The sequence below is a fragment of the Antedon mediterranea genome, chromosome 8 (assembly GCF_964355755.1).
Source record: "Antedon mediterranea chromosome 8, ecAntMedi1.1, whole genome shotgun sequence".
In the NCBI taxonomy this organism is placed as follows: Eukaryota; Metazoa; Echinodermata; class Crinoidea; order Comatulida; family Antedonidae; genus Antedon; species Antedon mediterranea.
Window position 1 is genome coordinate 14,111,489 of NC_092677.1, and position 22,827 is coordinate 14,134,315.

Consider the following 22,827-nt stretch of genomic DNA (forward strand, 5'->3'; position numbering starts at 1 on the left):
ACCATCTATAGTGATTAAGAATTGGTTTATAGTAATGTAATTTTATGGTTAAGTGTTTCAAAAATAATAATAGAAATACCGTAAATAGTAACCCCCCCCCCACCCCACCCTTCTAATAGTAACCCACCTTCTAATAGTAACCCACCTTCTAATAGTAACCCACCTTACCTATTTTCAGGTAACTAATTAAAGATTAGTAACAGTAACCCACTACTCTAATAGTAACCGCCCACTACTCAAATAGTATCCCACCCTAAAAACAATCAAAGAATGATAACCCAGGGTTACAATTACGGTAGATTTTACGGCACCCTTTTCCTGTCAGATGAAGACAATTAGAACGGCACAATGTGCGTGCCATTGTTGTAATAATACATCTGGTTTGCCGTTGTCAATTATGCAAATACCAATGTATTGTAATAAAATACCTTTTCTTTTAAAACAGGCCATTTGCAATTTATATTTACAAATTACCATAATGCATGAAACACGCGACGACCAGCCATTTATTTCAACCATAATGACATTTTAAACAAGTTAAACCGAACAATGTTGGGCCTCGGAATGACACTAAAAGTGTTTCGCATGTAATTGTATACTATATAGTATTTGAACAGGATTCAGTATAGGAGGAAAAATCAAATGAAAACTCATTTTATCATAAACCCGCAACATAAAGTTATGTCCGTCTTGGCTATTCTCATATTTCAACAAAAGTTTCTAATTCTTGTAATCCTGTTAAAGAGTTTCTGTGTAATTCTTGTAATCATGTTTCAGCGTTTCTGTGAAATTGATAAGATGATACCGTGTATACACATATCTAGTAAAATTAGTGAAACCAGCCTGTCACATTTTTGGTTACGACATTGGCGAATTGCCCGACCTTTGGGTAATAATAGCAATGAATGTTGATTATCTGTCAATTCTTGGTAATATTATTGTTTTTTAGACATCCCCACGCTTTGCGATAGCATGACTCCTACTCCCATCATCCACATCATGATCTACATAGTCAGCATCATCTAGATATGGTTACCATCGTTATCGTCATCATCTACATCATGAACTACATAGTCAGCATCATCTAGATGTGGTTACCATCGTTATCGTCGTCATCTACTTCATCTACATCATGATCTACATACTCAGCATCATCTAGATATGGTTACCATCGTTATCGTCATCATCTACATCATGATCTACATAGTCAGCATCATCTAGATGTGGTTACAATCGTTATCGTCATCATCTACATCATGATCCGCATAGTCAGCACCATCTAGATATGGTTACCATCGTTATCGTCATCATCTACATAATCAACATCATGATCTACATAGTCAGCATCATCTAGATATGGTTACCATTGTTATAGTCATCATCTACCTACATCATCTACATCATGATCTACCATAATCAGCATTATCTAGATATGGTTACCATTGTTATCAGCATCATCTAAACCATCTACATCATGATCTACATAGTCAGCATCATCTAGATATGGTTATCATTGTTATCTTCATCATCTACATCATCTACATCATGATCTACATAGTCAGCATCATCTAGATATGGTTACCATCGATATCGTCATCATTTAAATCGTGATCTAGACATGGTCATCGTCTTTTATCCGTCATAACTATAATTTTTATTTCATAATCATAATACATCGTAATCTCTTTATTATTATAATCATCATTATCGACATCATCAATTATTGAAGTTTTAAAGCTGACAAGCGACATTTAATTTAATGTGATTCAAATTGTACATATTATCCAGCGCAGTCCGAAATAATTAAATTATGAATCCTCAATCAGTAATTCCATTAGACTTGTCGCTTCGTCCCATTTTGGAATTTAAATGAATCTATGGTGATTAGTATTATTGATACGATCCTTTGGAAATTGTAATATTTCTGTAAACTAATGCTACAATAATAACCAACTAACCTAATATCAATTAGTGTATACTTACATTTATTATTGACTTTGTAATTACAACTGAATATCACGTGAACAGGTGGTGATTTTTGAACAGCGTGTTCAGAAACCTTTGAATATGTTTTACATATCAATTTACGTTCAAGTACCCTCGTCGTCTATGATGTAATGTGCAATGGATTCTTTAAAGGGTGGCTCCGGGTCTGCAAAAGTGGGTTTAATTGACGGTGCTCGTTGCATGCTTCACCACCGAATATGTTTTACATATCAATTTACATTCAAGTACCGTCGTCATCTATGGCGTAATGGATTCTTTAAAGGGTAGCTCCGGGTTTGCAAAAGTGGGTTTAAGTTACGGTGCTCGTAATGCTTCAACCTCTGTTGGAAAATAAATACGGTTATTATCAAATGCTGTTGCAAACTGTTAAAATAAAAGTAGTAAATGTTCATATCCGAACCTACCCTTTAAAACAATACGCACAGTTCGGTGCCCACTAGGACGCAACGCAAAAATGTAAGCCGCAACGCAAGCAAATATTGACCGATCACAAGCAAAACTTTTATTGATTGGACGTAGGCATATTAAATCAGAGAAACGACATATGGTTGTGTGTAGATTGTACGAATGTTTGGAAAGATCGAAGAAATAATATTGTTCAATAAAGATTTTAAATACAGCATTAAACTGTTACTGTATGTTTAAAATATTATTTTGTAAATTTCAGGAAAGACAGAGAGAACGATCCTTAAATATAGATGTTTACATTCAGAAATATAACTCGCCAAAAAAACTATGACTCTCTTTAAAATCATAGTTCATGTCGGCCATATGTACGTAGGCGCTGCATACATATTTATTTTAAGTAATAAGAATAATGTATTTGAATTCGTTGTAAAAGCAATCGTTAATTTACAACCTTACATATGTTTCATAAATATTCAACCAATATCATCGTATTTTATGATCACTTTTACAGATATTATTACATAACACCGTATTTGCAAAAATATATAACGAATGTGGTTAGTGTGGATGTAAGCAATATGCATGAATCGTTAGGCGGGGAATATATCTAAGCAAAATGTTAAATGTCAAATGTCCCATATTTTGGCAAGCGTTGATGATAAATGAGGGTAATAAATGCTGGTATTGGTCTATACATTGTAGTGACCATTCTTGCAACTTGCTTTTTAAAAGATTATTTCTTCCTTTTTAAAAGATATTTTCCCTCCTAGAAAGGAAGGTTTAGTTCAGAGCATGTTCTGGAATGAAAGGTTAGCTTCCATTACTACACCGTGGAAGAAGCAAAAATGTATAATAGGTACTAACTCCTTACTGTCTACATAATTAACAAATAATGTTGTAATACAGTGTCATATAACATGAATAACTTTCTCAGTATGTTATGAAAATTATCACAATATAGGATGTGTTCTTTGGGACCCAAAGGCGCTGTTGCAGATTAGTTCACGAGTTGTTTTATTTATTTTACTCAATCTGTCGTCAAGTACATAATTAGGCCTACTAAAAACACAACCTGCTAAGTATCTCAAAATTAAGCACAATATCTGTTTTCTTGTCTTGTTGCTTTATTGCTTTTATTTGGTGAATATATTTTGATTTTCGACGGATAGGTGTTTATTAGACATTATAATTTATCTTAGGCTAGGTAATTTTTAGCGTAGATTACGTTCTCAATATATTAATATAATAATGTTTGTAAAAGCAAATTGTTTGTTTACCCGAAGTACCCATGTCTACATAGACCCGTTTCGCACAGTTCTTCAATATATCTTTGATATTCTTTATTTATACGTACATGTTTAGATAATTTGTAATTATCTTTTACTAAACTTTTCCCAGGCTGTATGATATTAAACGATACTCAACATTTAATTTTAGCCAATATGGTCATCTTACTATTACGTTTGTTATTGACGAATCATTATAATTATCACACAAGGTGTCAAAATCGACACGGATTTCGCAGACTCCTAAGCCCAGTTTGAACGTGCCATTGCATTAATTTTTTAACCCATAACCAAGTATCCTGTAATTTGAACGTAACATATTATTATTATTATTATTATGTCCTGGGCTCCCTGTAATAATTAACTGACCCATCGCCGTATGTTCAACATTTGTTTTTACGGATTTTGATATGTGTCACAAGATGTTTTGACAGCAAGGTGATACTGATGCTAGGATATGTTACGCGGGCCACTCTGATTGTAGATAACATTCCAATCTGCCAATCAACAGTTCGAACTAAAGTGCTTATAAGAAATTAAATGGCGATAGTTATGACGTCATATTCTTACCATCTTAGCTGTGTGATACTTTCTGTTATTCGTACCTACAATTTGAGTTTTTGCGGCGTATACTTTTGGACTCGTCATTAGCTGGACATTTAGGCGCTTACAATGTTAATCTATTCAACAAAAATATTGAAAGGCAATTTAATTGAGATTAACAAATTTACTAAGTGTAACCTTATAAATGTTGGAGAAAGTTAGAGTAAAGTCGTTTGCATGGATATTAGATCGAGGATTCTGTTACATAATAGATTAATAATTATAAAGACTCATAGACCAGTTGAATTTGAACCATACCGTGAAAGCGCCAGTGGTCTAATGGACGTGAATATCAAGCAGAAGGTTCCTGGTTCGAATCTCGATCGGTTCCTCAATCTCGCAGTTTTCCTAATCTTCACCGTTTAATTAATTAATTGTTAGTATTTATTGTTTCTTCTATGCCTGTCAAATTATTATATCTTTGTTATACAGTACTTATTATTATTAGCTTGAGGGCGCTGTTTTCAATTCCAAATCATAATGTTGAATTATTTTGTCACTACAAACAATATTGTTAAATATTGAAACATTAGTAAGTTCACCATAACTAGTTCAAATTCAGCAGATGAAATAACTCCTTCTTCTAGACTAGTGTAAACTTGAAGGATCCTTTCCATTGTTTGACCGCATAATTTTGTCCACAGTAGCGTACCATGGTGTTAGGTTTCTTCTCATCTATTAGCATTAATTTACTACTACTTTTTTACTATAAATAACCCTTTTAAAAAATAATTTCAAACCCCTAAATTATTGTTGAACAGGATTGTTGCTAGGCACTTCTCACAACTTTAGCTACCATTCACACTAGTAATTTTGTTTTAATGTCAGCAAATAACAAACAGTCAGAAATAACTTGTTGAACAGTGAAAACATAACCTTTATCGCGATATCATGGTTGATGACAATAAACAAACAAGGAACGTTTAATATGGGCAATATTCATTTAAATGTTCACTGTTAACCATTTAATGTATAGTATCTTAATAATGCCTGTTCTTAATAATTACCCCTTACTGGGGAATTTAATAATATATTGAAAGTATAATATGAAAATTATTCAGTCAAATATTACATAGAGATTGACATTAGACCTACATCTAGCTTAATATTATAGGTACTTTCAGCAAACGAAATACAAACCTCACCAAAGAGAATTTGCTTCTTAGTTTTTCCTTGATACAGTTGATGTTAAATATCGAGTTACCTTAAACTAAACTCGAGATCTTTGCACAAGAAAAAACAATATGAAAGTCGAAACTGAACACTATTAATTCCATAAAGTAACGAAATACGAAATATAAGGATCAATCAAATATAGAATTGCAGGCATAACCAATTATAATAAATGCATTCTCTGCAATTATCTGGACTGGTTATACCGAAAAATATTGATTCCAAAGTTGTTAGTAATATTATGTTGTGATCAAATTTAAGAAATGAAAAAAGTATAATGATCAATAAAACAAACTTGTAATAAAAATTAATAAGCACCTAGAACTGAATAAAATTAGGAGCGATAGAGGGCGTGCTATTTTATATTTTGACCAATACTTAAAATAAAGATGCTCGAGATTTTAATATGCTTTGTGACGTCACAAATATATCGATTTTCCCGAAAATTAACAGACATCGTATGTTTATCTATTTGCTAAACAAAATTCAGGACCATAACAATAAGAAGGTTCGTTTGTGTATGATAATGTATAATAATGTATAATAATAATTATTATAATGATTGGTTCTTTTTTTTTTTTTTTGGTCTGGACGAGATATCCAATTCGTTATCATTAATTGATTTTTTTTGTTGCACATTACACAAATAAATAATAACTTAATCTGTCACCATACTATGAATATAAAGACTGGTTATAATAATCTTGAAAGAAAGACGAGAAGCAACGATTAAATACATTTGAAAAACAATTTTACGTTGAAATAGAATCTTTGGTTGACTTCATTTTGAGTGCACGCAATATTAGGTCTATTTATTTTAATAGATGTAATGAAGCATGTATCTTGAAAACATTAAAAATAGTTATTTATAAATTGAAAAATCGCTGTCACTTAATGCTTTGAATAAATAGAAATAACATTCTATAAACATTTTGCGAGTGGTTTATTTTTCACAAGCAATACGTCCCCAGAGTTGAACAATTATATTCCAGTAAATAGGCTTTTCTAGCTACTGTATGTTCCAATAGTTCACACCCAGGTCAGGCTAGCCATGGGATATGATGACACTATTCACCACATGGTGACATAAATAGATGAACACATATACATGCATGTGTGATGTCTATATTAATACAGTTGTCAATGTACCATAGTTAATTTATCTTACATAATTTGCAACTGTTAATGACTCCTTGGTGAGTGTTTCAAAGCTGTTTGATAAATGGTCACCGCACGCCACATATACTACCACCTCGCCTGTTGTTTTACTTGTAGGGTAAAGTCAAGCTTAAATATCAATAAGGTGTGTAATTTGTAAGCTGTGACTTGTGGCCTGTGAGCCATAATAAGCTTTAATTTTACTCTGTTAGAAGTCCCAGACGTTTTATCGAACAAGTAAACAAATAAACTATTCCAAATATAAATGTCAATATACTTTCTGATAAAGTCAATGATAACATTATGTTATCTATGTATTGTATTTGCCACGAATTGTGTTTTATTGGTAGGCCCCTACTCAGTGCTACTTCGTGGTCTGTATCTATTTATTTGCTCTTTGGTCATTATCGATAGGCATAGGATAGATTAACGAAAATGTTTGTTATCTGCGTATGTTTCCCCGAATTGGTTCTTAGAACGTGTATAATTCCGTTTTATGATACAATTTTTATTTTATGGATTTATTCTCTGAAGAATCCTTTTTCTCAAATAGTTTCACATTAGCATATTCGTTATATTTGCGTTAGCATTCTTGAGGAAATCATCATCCGTTGAGTTCAACCACTTCTGTGCTTATGTCTTATATAGAACAAATCAGGCAAATCAATCAAAAGTAACATTCAACGGAAACTTGAAGACAGTTATTACTGATTACGGTCATTCTGGCCAATTATTAATATCATTTTACGCAGTGCATTATTTTATTATCCATCATCATCACCATTACTGTATCATCATTATTATTACCGTATCATCATCTTTATCATTATCATCATCATTATCAGCGTCTTCATCGTCATTATCATCTTCACCATTATCATCATTATCATCATCTTTATCATTATCATCATCATCATCATCATTATCAGCATCTTCATCGTCACCATTATCATCACTGTCATCATCATCAGCACTATTATCATCTTCATCATCATCATCATCATTATCATTATCATTTTCATCATTATTTTGATCATTATCGGCATCATCATTATCATCGTCACCTTTATCATCATTATCATCATCACTATCATCATTATCATTATCATCGTCACTTTTATCATCACCATTATCGTCGTCATCATCATCATCATCATCAGTCATCATCATCATATCATAGATCATTTTACTTCTTCACCCTCTTCCTCCTCGTCCTCCAAACACCTTCACTGTCCTCAATATTGTTTTCAAAATGCAAGACACATATCAATAGTAGACAACAATATAAACAAGTACAGTAATCGAATAAATCTGAAATGTGGCTGACATGGTTTCGATATCAACTTATTGAATGATTAAACAACGTATACGTGACAAAATCCATGTGTTTCTACAACACAGCACAATCACGCCTAATTAGGTTTAGATTATATTATGTTTATTAACGTAATTGAAAAAAAAAAACCAAATTATACGTCGCTTCAACACTGTTTTTAAACCAATTGTATTACGTGATTTGAAGATGAAATGAGATGCCAGCGAATAATGTATAATGTTTGAGATCGTAGCATTTTATTGATAAATTTTCGTTTTCCTAATCCGCTTCACTCTATCATTATTGTTGTCATCATTATCTTCATTTTCACTATCTGTAATTCTCTTTTATGTCGCCTTCGTCTCCTCATACATGGCTGTAATATAATCATCATTACATGCTGAGCGTTTCTTTGAAATTGAATAAACTGATATATTCGACAATAAAAAAACACAATGTTATAAAAAGGAAGATCCCGTACATTTAACATATTTGTTATTATCATTTCCAATTACTTTTATAATGGAGCATATGTTACATCAATTATTTATGTTGAATGCGTCAACACGTTAACAATCTAATACACATGGAACATAGGCTCTATAATATACACAGGCCCTGTATACGACGAATATAGGACTGAGATTAGATTGACTTCAATGCATAAACACTCGATCGAACCGGAGATGGGTGGGGAGGGGGGCGGGGGGTGAGCGGGTACTGTAAATTATCTAAACATTTTCATCAGATTTTAAAGTTAGTCATACAATCCATTTTTTAAAGGAATTCCAATCATGTTTAGCAATGTCAACAGTCAGCTAGCCTTAAGCTAATCATCGATTCTTGTAGATTTCTTATCGTCTGATATCTTTACTTAAGTCAGTCTTATTGATATACTCAATTTATGGACAGGCCTAAAGCGTATGTATATCTTGTTTCGTACAAATACCAACGGCAGTTAGACAGCCAATGTAGCAGAGATGTTTTCTCTACCTAAATTGGTTATCGCATAAAGCACGATAGTGTAATACTTAATACAATTCGGAACGTGAGGTAAAGATGTAAAATGAATACACAATACGTGCTAAAATTATCGGCATCTAGACGCGCTCTTCAATCCATCACCGATTAGGTAATCCATTTGTAGATTAATTAAATTTCATGGAAATGTATTTGTGTCATTAGTTTAATTGATAAATATCTGAAAATAATTGATAAGGATATTTATCATTAATTTAACGCGCTCTTCAATTGTCGTGTTTCTTGTGGTATTATAAATAATAATAATAAATCATCAAGATCATATTGATTTGTTTATAACGTTTCATATATTAAGTTATTCAAAAAAGGAAATATTAATAAGCACGGTGAATGAGTCTTTACAAATATAATACGCGAGACAATTTTCTATTTATAGCACGTACATTAGAAACATAATATGAATGTAGATCCCCATTGGTAGAATTTCAAAGACAACCAATCAGATAAGTTCTGACAATTTATATCAAAAACAATACTCTGGTGGAAAACTATACAGTTATTGAAGAACTAACGGAACGTTTGCTGAATGAATCCCAAACATGCACTTACTATTAATTGCCGTTTAACTCTGGGGTTTAGTAATCATAATTGATCAAGACCACCCTCAATGAATTATACAACAGGAATATGATCAATTTCAGCCTACTGAGTGTATATCATTAATAAGTGTGTATGGGCAGCCGTTGTCCGACGACGAACTTCTCACACTTCGTCAACAGACGTTCAAGAAATGCGTGAATAGGCTCCCTCGTCGTGCACGTTTTATCAAGGAATATGATGAACATCGCTTGGAATGACGCCTATACATTCAATACTTTGATTGCCTTTGGATTGTGTGGATTTCGATATTGATATTTAACGGTTGGAATTTAAAAACGTGATCTTGGATGATTTACGTTGAATTATGAAAATATTAATGGATTTTCATAACCTAAGAGGTAGGTAGGAGATTATAAACTTACATGCTTCATATATTATGTTGAAGTTTGCAGCTATAACAATTTTAATATTTAAACACTAGCAAAATTTAGAAACAATTTTATTAAACGCATTACATTGCATTAGTAATTTCGCTGCCCGGGGTATCTCATTTATCATAAGGAGAAATCCCCAGTGATGCTGAAATTCGTCACCGAGCACTACGTAGGCCCATACTGTAGGCCTAGTTATTGTCAACATTAGTATTGTCAACATTGGTCTGCCCAGAAATCAGAAGATATGTACCAAGTCCTATAGCAATAATGTTAATTATTATTATGTTAAGATACCGTATATAAAGAAATGTTAGGCCTACTAATCGTACACACTTACACCAAGCAGTCTGTCGGACGGTCGGTCATTTGTTAAACAGGACATTCAGTTACCTTGAATATTTGTTTTATAAACAGTACATTTTTGCTCTTATTTTGCGATAACATTATGCTCTAATACTTTGCTCTTGAGGAGATAAGATATAACACTTCAGTGAAACTGTAATATCAACTAGCACCAACAAATCCTCTCTTAGTATTCTGTCGCCTAAATAAAACATCAAGTGCAATAGATATTCTATGCGCTTAAACTTCTGTTGTCTGGGTCTTGGGAGGTGGCTGGGTTACAGTTGTGTCCCGTGTATCAGAGAATGCACAGTTTTCTGTTAACCTCTGTGGGACAGGAGGTTATACAGTACAGTACTATACCTGGGATGTCAGTGCATTTTAGAATGGCGGGTTTGTGTACACGTATCCTCTGACGTGTTTCTCTCTCATAAGTAGATAAATCCCAGTGGATTTTTAACGATAATTCGATGTGATTAGATACAATATCCGTCAGATAGTGTATTGTGTTTAGGTAACTATTGAAATCCCTAGTGAGAAACATAGATATGTGTTTACTGTATTTATATACCATTCCTGAAATTAACTGATATTGCTGATATATTATTACCGTAGTCTCAGGAGAGATATAGATTACGTTGGGGGTAATATTAGGAAGCACTTTGAGAACGGCGCTGATAAAAATGCGTAAAAAATGATATTGCTGTGTTTATTGCATTTTTAGTGTCGGCGTCATTCACTCAAAGAATTTCTGCTACTTTCCACACAATGGAAATCAATCAATCCTTTATGTATGGGAGTTTTGATATTTATATTCGTTTTATTCCAATTCAAAAAACAACATTGTAAAGTTTAAGAAGAAAAGCCTTCACAATGGTGTAATTTTTTCCCCTCGAAATTCGTCTTTGTCGTTGTGCGAGAATGTGATTTATAACACTGTGGGCCTATATCACAAACATCATAAACTTGCTCAGTCGCCATAGACACTGATTGGTATCCATAAACAATAGTGAATAAGATGCAGTGTATCTGGCAAATATCGTATAGGTTTTAGTATAATTTTAGTTAGTGAAAACTGTGACACAATAAAAAAAAATAATATACTTCAGAAACGTTTTTTATACTATGGTAAATGAGTGACGTTATAACAATGGGATTTCATCGCTTATAATAAATCGACATTTTAAACCCGGAGTTGGCCTTTAAGGCTGGTAAATCGTCATTCTGTATAAATGACGATTTATTAGCTGAATAATCATTGTTCATAGCGACAATGAATAACACATCACTCAACAAATGTATGTAAAACAATGTAAATGTAATTCATATATATATATATATCTTAAATTAGATTGTCTAATGAAAGAATACATCGGATTTATTAACCATTACTGTAACAATGTGTAAAATTGTCATATTGAAACAAAGATAAAGGTTGAAACAATATAATGTATATAAAACACCTAAATAAATTTGTCATTTGATTGGACGATTATTGGTCACCTAGCGTGCAATAGTACGCAATATAATGCATACATTTATGTTATGATTATTATTTGCATATTGCGTGATTCAGAAATGTTTTATAGATTTAGCTGGTATATTATACCACTTATTGTAACAGTTAATCATCAAATAATAATAATAAATGCTGTGAATAAATCACGAACATGCATGTACATATATTAACTGTACTTCATTCCGTTATATTTGAAATTGTTACCTTCTTTTCTTTTACATTAATTATATTAATAATAATGAATTGCCACTGAATCAGAGTTGCCGTAAAACATTAATATAACGTTCATTTAAAGATGTATTTTCCCCAAAAAACATGAAAAATGTTAATAAATGCTATTTAATATTATTTCTTTATTATTTATTTCTTTATACTGGGTAGGCTCTTCAGTCCAGAGGGCCCAGTTTTTATCTGTGGTTGTGTGTGACAGTGGTTGTGTGTGTACTGTACACCGAGGTAAGGGGCCTACTTGTCTCGAAAGATGTACTGAGCACTGGACCACGTTGACTTGCCCTAAGTCTGTATTCATTGACTTTTTAAAAATTTATTTATGAAACGCCTTATGTCCCAAAATAATTATCGTTTTACTTATCTCTTTCTACCACCAGAACTATGGAGCGAGCGAGTGAGCCTAGAACCCTTGCCGGTGTTTTGCCAATGTAATTACTGTTTCACGGCCATTTTGTTGTTTTAACAAAATTAATCCCTTCCTGTAGAAGAAACAACCGAAACAACAATTTTCTTAACAAAAAACAAATATTTTTTGGCAATATATATTTGCAAGGTTTACTCCCATCCTATGCTTCTATTCATATTATAATGAAACCCCTATTAATGTGACGCCTTTGAGGCCTAAAAAGTGTCCCTCAATGACAAACATTTCATTTTCAGTTTCGATTCAACAGTAATATATTATTTTAAAACTAATTAAAATTGTATACGATTTATCAGAAAAGGAATTACTGTGATACGAGATACAGGTAATGATCTATTGTGATTTTTATTCGTTTAATCTTGTATATAAATATAACATTTTATTATCCGGGTTCTAAAATGAAAACAAACAAATTAAAATGAAAAACTCACAAAGGGATTGTTCTTTCTGTGTAAAATATTTTAAAACGAAAAAGATGATAATGATGATTATTGTCAAGTGTATAGAAAAATATAAGAAAATTAATGAAAAAAGAGGTAATACGGAATTTCAAAAATCTAAAAATGTTACTGATGCATTGTAACGACATTTGGAATTAACAAAAATGTGTTAAATAATATGATTTTATGTAATAACATGAGATAATATGAATCTGAATAAAAGTGGTGTTTGCGCCACAAAAGAGAGAGAAAAAAAGTTTATTATTACCTAGGCCTGTAGTAGTACTGTATACTGTAATTGTATTATGCATAACAACGAGACTGGAATTTTATTATTTTTGGTTCTAATTATAGAAATGCGAATAAGATGGGTTATGAAGATCATGATATTCTGATTTTCGATTTATATACAGTGCAATAATATAAAATCATTTTAGTAGAATCTCATAATTGCTTTAGTATTACGTTTCACGAGTATCGGGAATATGATGAATCGAATTTATACCCACACTACTAACACGCGTCGTACTTTTGTACAAAACAAGTGAACGTGGTGGCACAAATACTGTGTCTTCCATTATTTCGAATGTGTCACTATACTTACACTATTTTCACTATAGGCCTACTTAAATTGTTCAAATCGTTTCACTATCATCTCCGACTGTAGTAAATGTGTCCTAAGAGTTGAAAACAATATAAAGCTCTGTTCTACACTATCAAATTAGTTTGACAAAAAATTTTTGATGTGCCCAAATATGGTAGTAATATGACATCAACATGTCCATATATGGGCACATAACATTTCCTTTGTCATATACAGTTTCATAGTGTAGACAAGGCTATTGGTGATAACATTTATGGAGGAGACAGTTTTAGAATCAACTTAAAATTGGCAATATATATTTAAAGAGAAAAAAGTGATCTAATATTTTTTTCTCACTTCTGTATTCTACACTCACTCACTCACTCTTCATTCACGTGATTAAATGTCAAAGTTTACATGAAGTTAACACTAGTTCTAAATTGATCTGTGTTAATGTAATATAAGCACAGTTGCTACCTAAATTAATTTAATATTTTTAGGATACATTTTACCTAACCAATAATCATTTGTGAATACAACGGAACTACCATTTGTTTTAACTAGCTTTTAACAAATAAATCAAAGTCACAATATAATCAAGTCTAATTTGCCTGTGGCTAGAATTTATATTTATTTGACTATTAAAGGTTTTATCTCAATAGTCATAAATATCTGACCTTACTGAAACGTTATGTCAACTGTGTGTCTTAAAGCCAGAGGCTAAAATTAAATTACATGCGTTTTATTATGTTATTTCAAATTACAGATATATAGATTTATGTTTTCATTTCTAAGTGGGGTCAAAGTTAAAGGTATTCTTGTACGTGGTTAGGAAAACATAATTTGATTATTGTAATGATTATGAATTTTATCGTGGCATCAGAGTGAAGTATCGAAAGCCAATGCTATCAAAACAATCTTGAAAAGATTAGCCCTGACGAAGGATTGGAAGGGAGGTCTGTTCATGTTTTTGAACATTTTTAAATTGCTTCTTTACTGTTGTGCCTCAACATTAGATTAGATTGATTGTTGATTAGGTTCATTGTAACCACAAATATAGTAGTGGAGCTGTAGCTTGGTGGTTAAAATGCTTACCTTCCGATCCCTTGACTCAGTGTTCAATCCTGGCCCAGTGCAAAGGTTGTAACTCGCGACTCTTTCAACTCCACTCCCTTGACTCATTAAAACTTAGTTTATAAAGCACGATCAATTATAAAATAGCTTATTATCCTGTAATTTACAATTACTCGCTGGTTGATACGATGAAATAAATAAATAAATAGCTATCATAATGTCCTATAGTTTAACTGTATATAAATACCATCATTCATCATAGGCCTATTATTATAGATATATCTGGAAACTTGTTAACATTTGATATCTACTCGCGTCTTCACGTCGCATCGTTTGCGTAATTTAGCCTAATCAACAATTCGCTTGACCCTACTAAAATAGCCTCACACCAAGCAATCAACGTAAAAAAACAAAATAAGCATTGCATGTCAATGGTTAATGGAGGTGTTTTCATTTTTAAGTAGGGAGTCCATTCTAATACACTGCAAAGTGAGCGAACGGCGCGTGTCTGTGACTGTCGACGGCTGACTACTTTGCGGAACTTTAGGTGAGCGCATAACCTTCATCTATTTAGCTACATACGGATGTATATAAAGCTCTCTCTAACAAATACTATCAAACTTGATGTGATGTGCCCATTTATGGACATGACGATGTCATATCACTACCATATTTGTATTGTACCCCAAACATGAATAATAAAGATTCATAAAATCAGACTTTGAATAGATTATTTTGTAGTTTTAAAGTTAATCAGTTCCGTAGAAAAAATAAAGAAAAAATCACGTTTTCACTTATAAAATGACAAAATAAATAATAAATAATAATAAAAAATTAATAAATTCAATAAATTAAATCCATTGGCTGGCAATTTGACTATTTTTTTTGCTTTAGATTACAGTTTTTCAGGTAAATTCATTTTCGTTTCCATCTAATTTTTTGCGTGGATAACTATTAGTATTAGGTGACGTGACATTAAAATGACATATCCAATAAACATTTTTAAGAATTATTTTTTTCAAGGGACAATACATCTTTAAGCATAACTACCATATTTCGGCACATCACACTTTTGTCACACTAGTTTGATAATGTAGACAGAGCTTAACAATGACATAAGGATGGATATAATAAGAATGACATAAGAATGTATACACTTTGGTGAAATAAATAAATTAGGCTAAACGAGGCTAAGAATATAAAAATGGTTAGGTTTCACAATTAATAACCTCTTATCCTAACTTATTAAAGATTAGTTGTCGCCATTAAGAAATTAAAATGTTTGTTAAATGTCAAATAGTTATTCAGTTTGACCAAAAATTGGACTGAAAAAACTGTAATCTAAAGAATAATTTTAAAAAATAGTCAAATTGTCTGTCAGACAATGGTTTGTGGTTAAATTTAACCGTTTATTTTTTCTTTTTGTAGGCTATAAGTTAAATCATTATTTTGGGTTTTTTCTACGGGAAGTGAATAACTTTGTCAAAAGCTTAAAGTCCGATTCTGTAAATGTTGTTTTTTGGAAGAACAATACATTACAATTAACAAAGAAAGAATGGTAGTACAATAATATGTATATAAGTAGTTTTATTACTGTAATTTAGGTGTGTCGTCATATTTATATCTTAGATATCCGGAGTTCAGTTTGTTTTTCCCTGAAATCCGTCTGTAAAGTCGGTATTCTGCCATCAGATTTTACAAGCAACTATACTATTTTCCATCTCACATATCCACTGTATTTAAGCCTGTAGTTTTAACTTATATGCGGAGTGTTTGCTTGTACACGTACAGTGCTGTAAGAAATATCCAAACCGACGTATATTTCTAGATTTTTAGTTATTGTTATATTTGAGCCAGGGAGTAAGGTAAGCAACATACGTCACAATCATGTTTAGGGTATTATTATGTAGGCATGCTTGGGGAGGCGACAACCGTATGCTAAACGTATAACAATGATAAATAGCATTGTGGCTCAAAACATCGAATATCTTCCTATACTATAAGTCACTAACAATAACATATAGATAACACTTGCGACTCACAATGTCGACTATCTCTAACTGAATTAAGTCACTATACAACAGGATAATGATTATGTAGGCATTGGATTGTATCTCGTAATTTGTTACAAATTAGCTATTATGCTTGAACGTAACGCATGGGTTCCGCTGCGTATATCCATGGTCTATCAACCACCCCGTGAAGGGGGAATTATTGGTAACGTTAAACCTATATGAGTGAAATGACATTATAATAATACGAAACAATCAAGGGGATTCCGCGACTGATTTTCCAGCTGGATCCAAAGGGCCAATTCGGTAGAGGATTATTTCCAGGACTACTTACTTACTTGATACTTGACCTTTTATTTCTGGGGAAGGGTCCTCAGTCCTCTTTTAAAAGATGCCACTGATGATGCAGAGACAACTTCAGGCTTTAGTAAATTCCAGCTGTCGAAGACTCGATTGCCAAAAAAATTACTTTCCAACGTCGGAGTTATATTTTACTTTTTGGATCTGACCTCTAAGACCAGCACGTTGGGAAAAGTGGGGAACGGGAGGTTGTTTGTAGCAATTATTACCATATTTGTATATTTCAATTAAATAATTTTTTTTTCTCCTTTCCTCAAGTGTACGCATTTTTATTTCAGTTTGAAAAAGTCGTAGGTCTTTTTGTTCCGTCCCTTCTTCAAGATAAGATTCATTTAATGAGTAAGTCTGACATGTTTTATCCCGCTACCCAAGTTCCAACTGAGCAGCCAAACATAGGTCTATTCGTACGGAGACCGGTCGAACAGTTTACTATTCTACACTCTGCGTATTGCGAAAATGAATATCAAACCAAAGGTGAAACCTTCGATAACAATGACCTCTTAATAGGGATTTGATGTCCCATTAATAAGGGCTGGTCTATATAGTGCTAAAACACATATTTCCCCTCATTGTTTCAGGGGAAATTTACCCCTTATAAAGGGTGTCCCAAAGAAAGAGGTTCCCCCAAAAATGTTGATGAAATGGCTCTCACTTGAAGGCAACGCAAGTAATTTGACCAATCACGAGTTGATTATGGATCATCCATCGCGCCGTGGTTGCCTTGCGCTTACATCCTTGCGTTGCGTCTAAAACGTGGTTCCCACTAGCGACGCAACACAAGGACGTAACGCAACGCAAGTGAATTGACCAATCACAAGCGATGGCTTATTCGCTTGTGATTGCTAACTGTCTATAACTTCGCTTGTCATTGGTTAAAACGCTTGCGTTGCGTTTACGTCCTTGCGTTACGTTCTAGTGGGAACCAAGCTTTAGTGCGAACCAAGCTTAAATGTTTGTTTGAAAACTAAAAGGGCGTGCAATGAAAAAAAAAGGATTTATATATAGTCTGCATAAAAATATTAATGTATGTATTATCGGTGAAATTTGTTTATTATTACTAGATTCACTGAGTATCACGTATACTCTACTCATTGATGTCGATATGAATTATAAATTGTGCTTAGTGTGTTTGAATATATAATGTCCGAAAAATGTATGTGAGCAATACAACCGGCTTCTGTTTTGTTAGGCCTATATTTGCCTATAGTTTTAAAATTGTCCTATCTACTGCATAGAATCATGTTTTTTAAAAAACATTAATTTAATCTTTTACCCGTGTACCATCCATGAATAAAACATGTTCGATGTGTTGAAAGATTTCTTTTTAAAAACAAGATAACTGGCTTGTCGGTGTATGTAATGATTTTAAGAAACTAAATGTGTTTGAATCTCCATAAATTTAATTTAAATTGTGGTCTTTTTAAAAAAATACCGGATAAGTTGTACATGTATGTTAACCTTTTTTCAATTTTTTTTTAAAATCTCTCTAGAAATATCAAAACCAATGGATGAATAAAAAGAATTCTAATCTTTAATAATGTCGTTCATAAATAACAGATAACATAGCCGGTGAGGATGTATGACCAAGAAACCTACAGTACGATATCTCATATAAAAAGATTTATTATTTCGTGTCCAAATGTATATAAACTTCATTTTTACTTTGGTTAAGATTAGTAAAAGAATGTTATAGATATTGCAGCCGATTATTCAGCTGTCATTAGGTAAATCGTAACTGATTATTGACAGTCATCTAGATACGAGTAGAGTCTGGTATGGTCAGTTAGGATATACAGTACCTACGATCAGCAACATCATCGGTGCCTATGGATTTTTTTAAAATTAATCTTTTTATGTCTAAGGCAACCAAAATTGATTTGGTTGATCGTATGTTTTTTATATAAGCAATTCGCATTACTGTGTTTAAATGCATAAATGTTTTTTTTCGATGAGACGACGGTGCATCTTTAAATGTTTAAATATCTATTTTTAGTAACTTATAATAAGTACATAGCATGGTGACGTAGAGGTGACGGCAAACAGTCGTCTCTGATGGGATTTCATTACAGAAAACTAAATAAATGATGACCAAACCATTATAATTATACCGGAATATTTATGGAAATTATAGAATATTTTAAACTTCAATAAATTTAATACATTCTTGCTGTAGGGCTCTGTAAAATCAACAGTTTGTGGAATTAAATGTATGCACTTTAAATATGTATCTACTCCTGCAGGCTTACGTTATCATTAAGTATTATTAATAATATTTAATCTGTAGCAATTTGAATTCGGCCTTTCGAATATGATCATTGAAAGCATGCGCATGCGCGACTATGGTTTATTAAATAGCAAAGAAATGTTAGAGACAGAGTTCTGAAAATGAGTTTTTAGTTATTGTCCTGTGTTATGTTAGTGTTTCGATGTTTGTCAAGCTTATGTGTTATACGCATGAAGCGCCATATGTGCCAAAATGTTAATCTTTTTACTAATTTACGGTCTAGAGCCTAGGCTAACTGGTAATGATGCAATAACTTAAAAGCACGGAGTCTGGCAACGTCAAATGCAATTTCCGGCTAAATGGGATCGACAACATCGCAGTAACTCCTAGTAGTTTTAAGTTAATTTTTCTTGAATATATTGTGATGTGTGTCCCTAGGATACTTAGTGTGTCACATGTTGTTCTGTTTGTTAATGTCATTCGTAGCATTGTCGACGTTTTGATGTTAATATACAATAATACTATAATGTACAGAACACTTTGCGCCCAAAAGGCTTTAAATCGCGTAATTCATGATATAAATTTGAACAAAGAGTGGGGAGACGAAAGTTTAGCTTATTGCCTATTCAAGTGCGCGTGACTAATTGCGCTTTCAATAATATTATTTGAGTATTATCTTTAAGACCCCGGCAACGACCCACTTCTACCAAGTTTGATGTGGCAATTCGGTAACGGTCACCCCTTACCAATTAACACAGTCATGCATATATGAGTTTTGATAAAATATTACTTAGTTGGGTGCATGTTCTTGTTTCTGCTTTTCCATTTGACGCAACCATGTGTGTCAAGCTAAAAAGGCCTACTGTATAATATATTAAAATATAAATCACTCTAAATCATAAGTTTTATGACAGTGTGTCTGTCTATGATTTATTTCTTGGCTTTATTTTAATTGTTCTAATCAATCATCATTCTACTTAATCAATATATAGTATATCCGTCATTACATATTAATTTTCTACTATATTCAGTAATAATGTTTGGTAGACACTTGACGTGTTAATGTTATACTTTTTATACTGTTATACAAACAAACTGAGGATCTATATCTCGACATATATGTCCAGTATCGTATTAAAATTGTGTCACATATGACACCTGTATCATGAGTTAGGCTTTTGCTCATGATACAGGGGTAACGTGTGATACACATGTGATGCTGTATTACAGAATTTGCCTATGGTAGTGTAAATATCATGGATATAGATGCCTACTGAGAATAGTAATAGTAATAGTATAGCTAGTATTCAAACCCCATTTTGACCGTTGTTCATAATAAAGAACAGTTATTGTAAAATGAAATATGAATACCCTTTGACAAATATACCTGTGTAGACATATTAATGCCTATAGTAGACAGTGGCGTCACGTAGCTGATGCTAATATAACAGATACTGTGTATATTATAGATGACATCAATAATATACTGTAATATAAACGATACTATATCCTTTTGTAAACCCGAAACTTTACAAAATATCAACTTCTGACATGTTAAGTAAAAAATGTAGCAGATATGATTATATATTTCAATAATGAAAGGATTCAACTTCGTAACAATTGTGTGTTTAACGTTTTTTCCAAATGTATTTAATGTATTACTATTAGTTTTATTTTGGTAAACTGTGTTACACCTTTATTAAGGGACGCTTTCCCGTTTAACGAACTCGAGGTCGAGGAATTATTTTGAACAATACAAACAACTTGGGTTTCAAATGTGTCCCTTTTATCTATATATAAATTATGGTTAATTCTGACATAGGCGAGCACAATGCAAAAACTTTGGTACAAATCTCCGCCTTGGATACCTACCTTATCTATCCGAGATGTACCGCGAAACGTAGATTTGATAACATTAGTGTGCACGCCGACGCTATTGTTCCATATTTATATCTTAGGAAGATATTATAAAGAGTTTTTTAACAACATTTATGATTTCAACATTGGATTTTCCTCTCAATTTCAATTCTTCCCGGTCAAAGTAATTTCCGGGTTTAAGATAAGTTCACCTTAGTTTCAAATATTTTCTCTCTTTTATACACAAGGGAGCAGTTAAAATAATAGATTTGACCCTAAAGGTGACTGGAAACAGGCACTTTCCATCAATCAATACAGTGTCCCTTTGGAAGACGAAAAAAAAATTGGCCATTAATCATAGCCATTTCAGTTTTTTGTTTATTTTAAAACATACCACACGTGTGTGAAGGTACAGTAGTTAAATAATAGGAATTATACTGCAAATTAATCAAGATCAAATTAAATATACGCCATAAAGAATCAGAATATATTGTGGGGAATAGTATTATAAAATTACATAGGGAGATTTGATAAGACATTTTTCGAGTGAAATCTCGATAGCTGAGTTTTATTGAGTAAGCTTGCAGGAATAACTGTAGGCTATCTTCCTGTGTCCCGTTAGGACCGAGATGTCTGCCCATGTTGCAAGCCGTAATGTCTTCTTTCTTGGGCCCACTCTGTCACGGCAGTTAGTTTCAAAAGATGATTAAATTAAATAATGTATTAATAATTATTAGGATGGTATTCATTTGAATAAACGCCTCTCCAATAAAACATCACTTTGAATAATAACCCCCCCCCCCCCCACAACCCAACTATCTAATAAACGTCCATCCACATATTTATAATAACACAATTATACTATTTGTAGTAGAATTCACCGCACTGTTATCTGCAATTTACCAAGCATTTGTTATTCTTTTTTACCACTTTTCATATCTATGAGAGGATTTCATTTGATTATAAATGTTACCATATTATTAGAACTAAAAAATTTAACATATGTCCCTCGAATAAGCACCTCCCTCAAATGACCTCCGCCTCCCCAAAGGGCCCTACCAAACAATAAAAACTATACTTTAAAATGTTATTAATCATCTAAAACACTGTGAAACAAAGTAGTTCAGTTTTACGAATGTCAAGCATTTTTAATAATGGTAACCGACAGAAAATGTATAAGGAGAACATTGTCATTCCGAGAACCATCGTCTACACTTCCTAGAGGGGGAGCGAGCGAAGCGAGCTCACCCTCTAGTAGTACAAATTTACGTTAAAAAAATACATATTGGGGGTGCACGGTAACCCCTCCTTCCTACCCTATGATAGGGGTTCTTATGATTTCATAACTATATACGTCGTCTATAACACTATCAAACGCTATGTGACAAAAAATGTTATTTGCCCATATATGGACATGATGATGTCATATCACTACCATATTTGGGCATATCACTACGATATTTGGAGACATCGCAACTAGTTTGATAGTATAGTTTCAATTTAATTCTCAATATTGAGTGACGTCAGCTTTTTAAACTACTGTCATTATGGCATTGTATTCCTTATTTTAGCAATGGCTTTTATGACGTCTGATGAATGTTCTTTCAATTACGTTTACGACATAAATATAAAGATAAGAAATAAAATCCATTAAAATTGTTGTTGCTCATAAAATAATGTTTCAGATTTGTTATGACGAATGGCAGTCGGTATTGTTGATAATGGTGAAAGCATTTACCATGAGTAGAATACGACTTTTGCCATTAAATTGATGGCCGTTATTAAATTGCAGAAAT

General features: G+C 32.6%; 1 protein-coding gene across 2 annotated transcripts in view; it reads left to right on the forward strand.

Moving 5' to 3' along the window:
• Positions 1–22,827, forward strand: part of LOC140056788 (neuropilin and tolloid-like protein 2) — a 29,520-nt gene that overhangs the window by 1,423 nt on the left and 5,270 nt on the right. Inside the window, exon 1 of one of the 2 annotated variants that reach the window (XM_072102270.1) lies at positions 9,434–9,929. The exons of the other annotated variant lie outside the window; for it this stretch is intronic. Within the exon in view, the coding sequence (XP_071958371.1) occupies positions 9,896–9,929 (34 nt within the window). The 5' untranslated portion in view covers positions 9,434–9,895. Of the gene's footprint in view, positions 1–9,433; positions 9,930–22,827 lie in introns of those variants that run through there. 2 annotated transcript variants of the gene reach the window in all.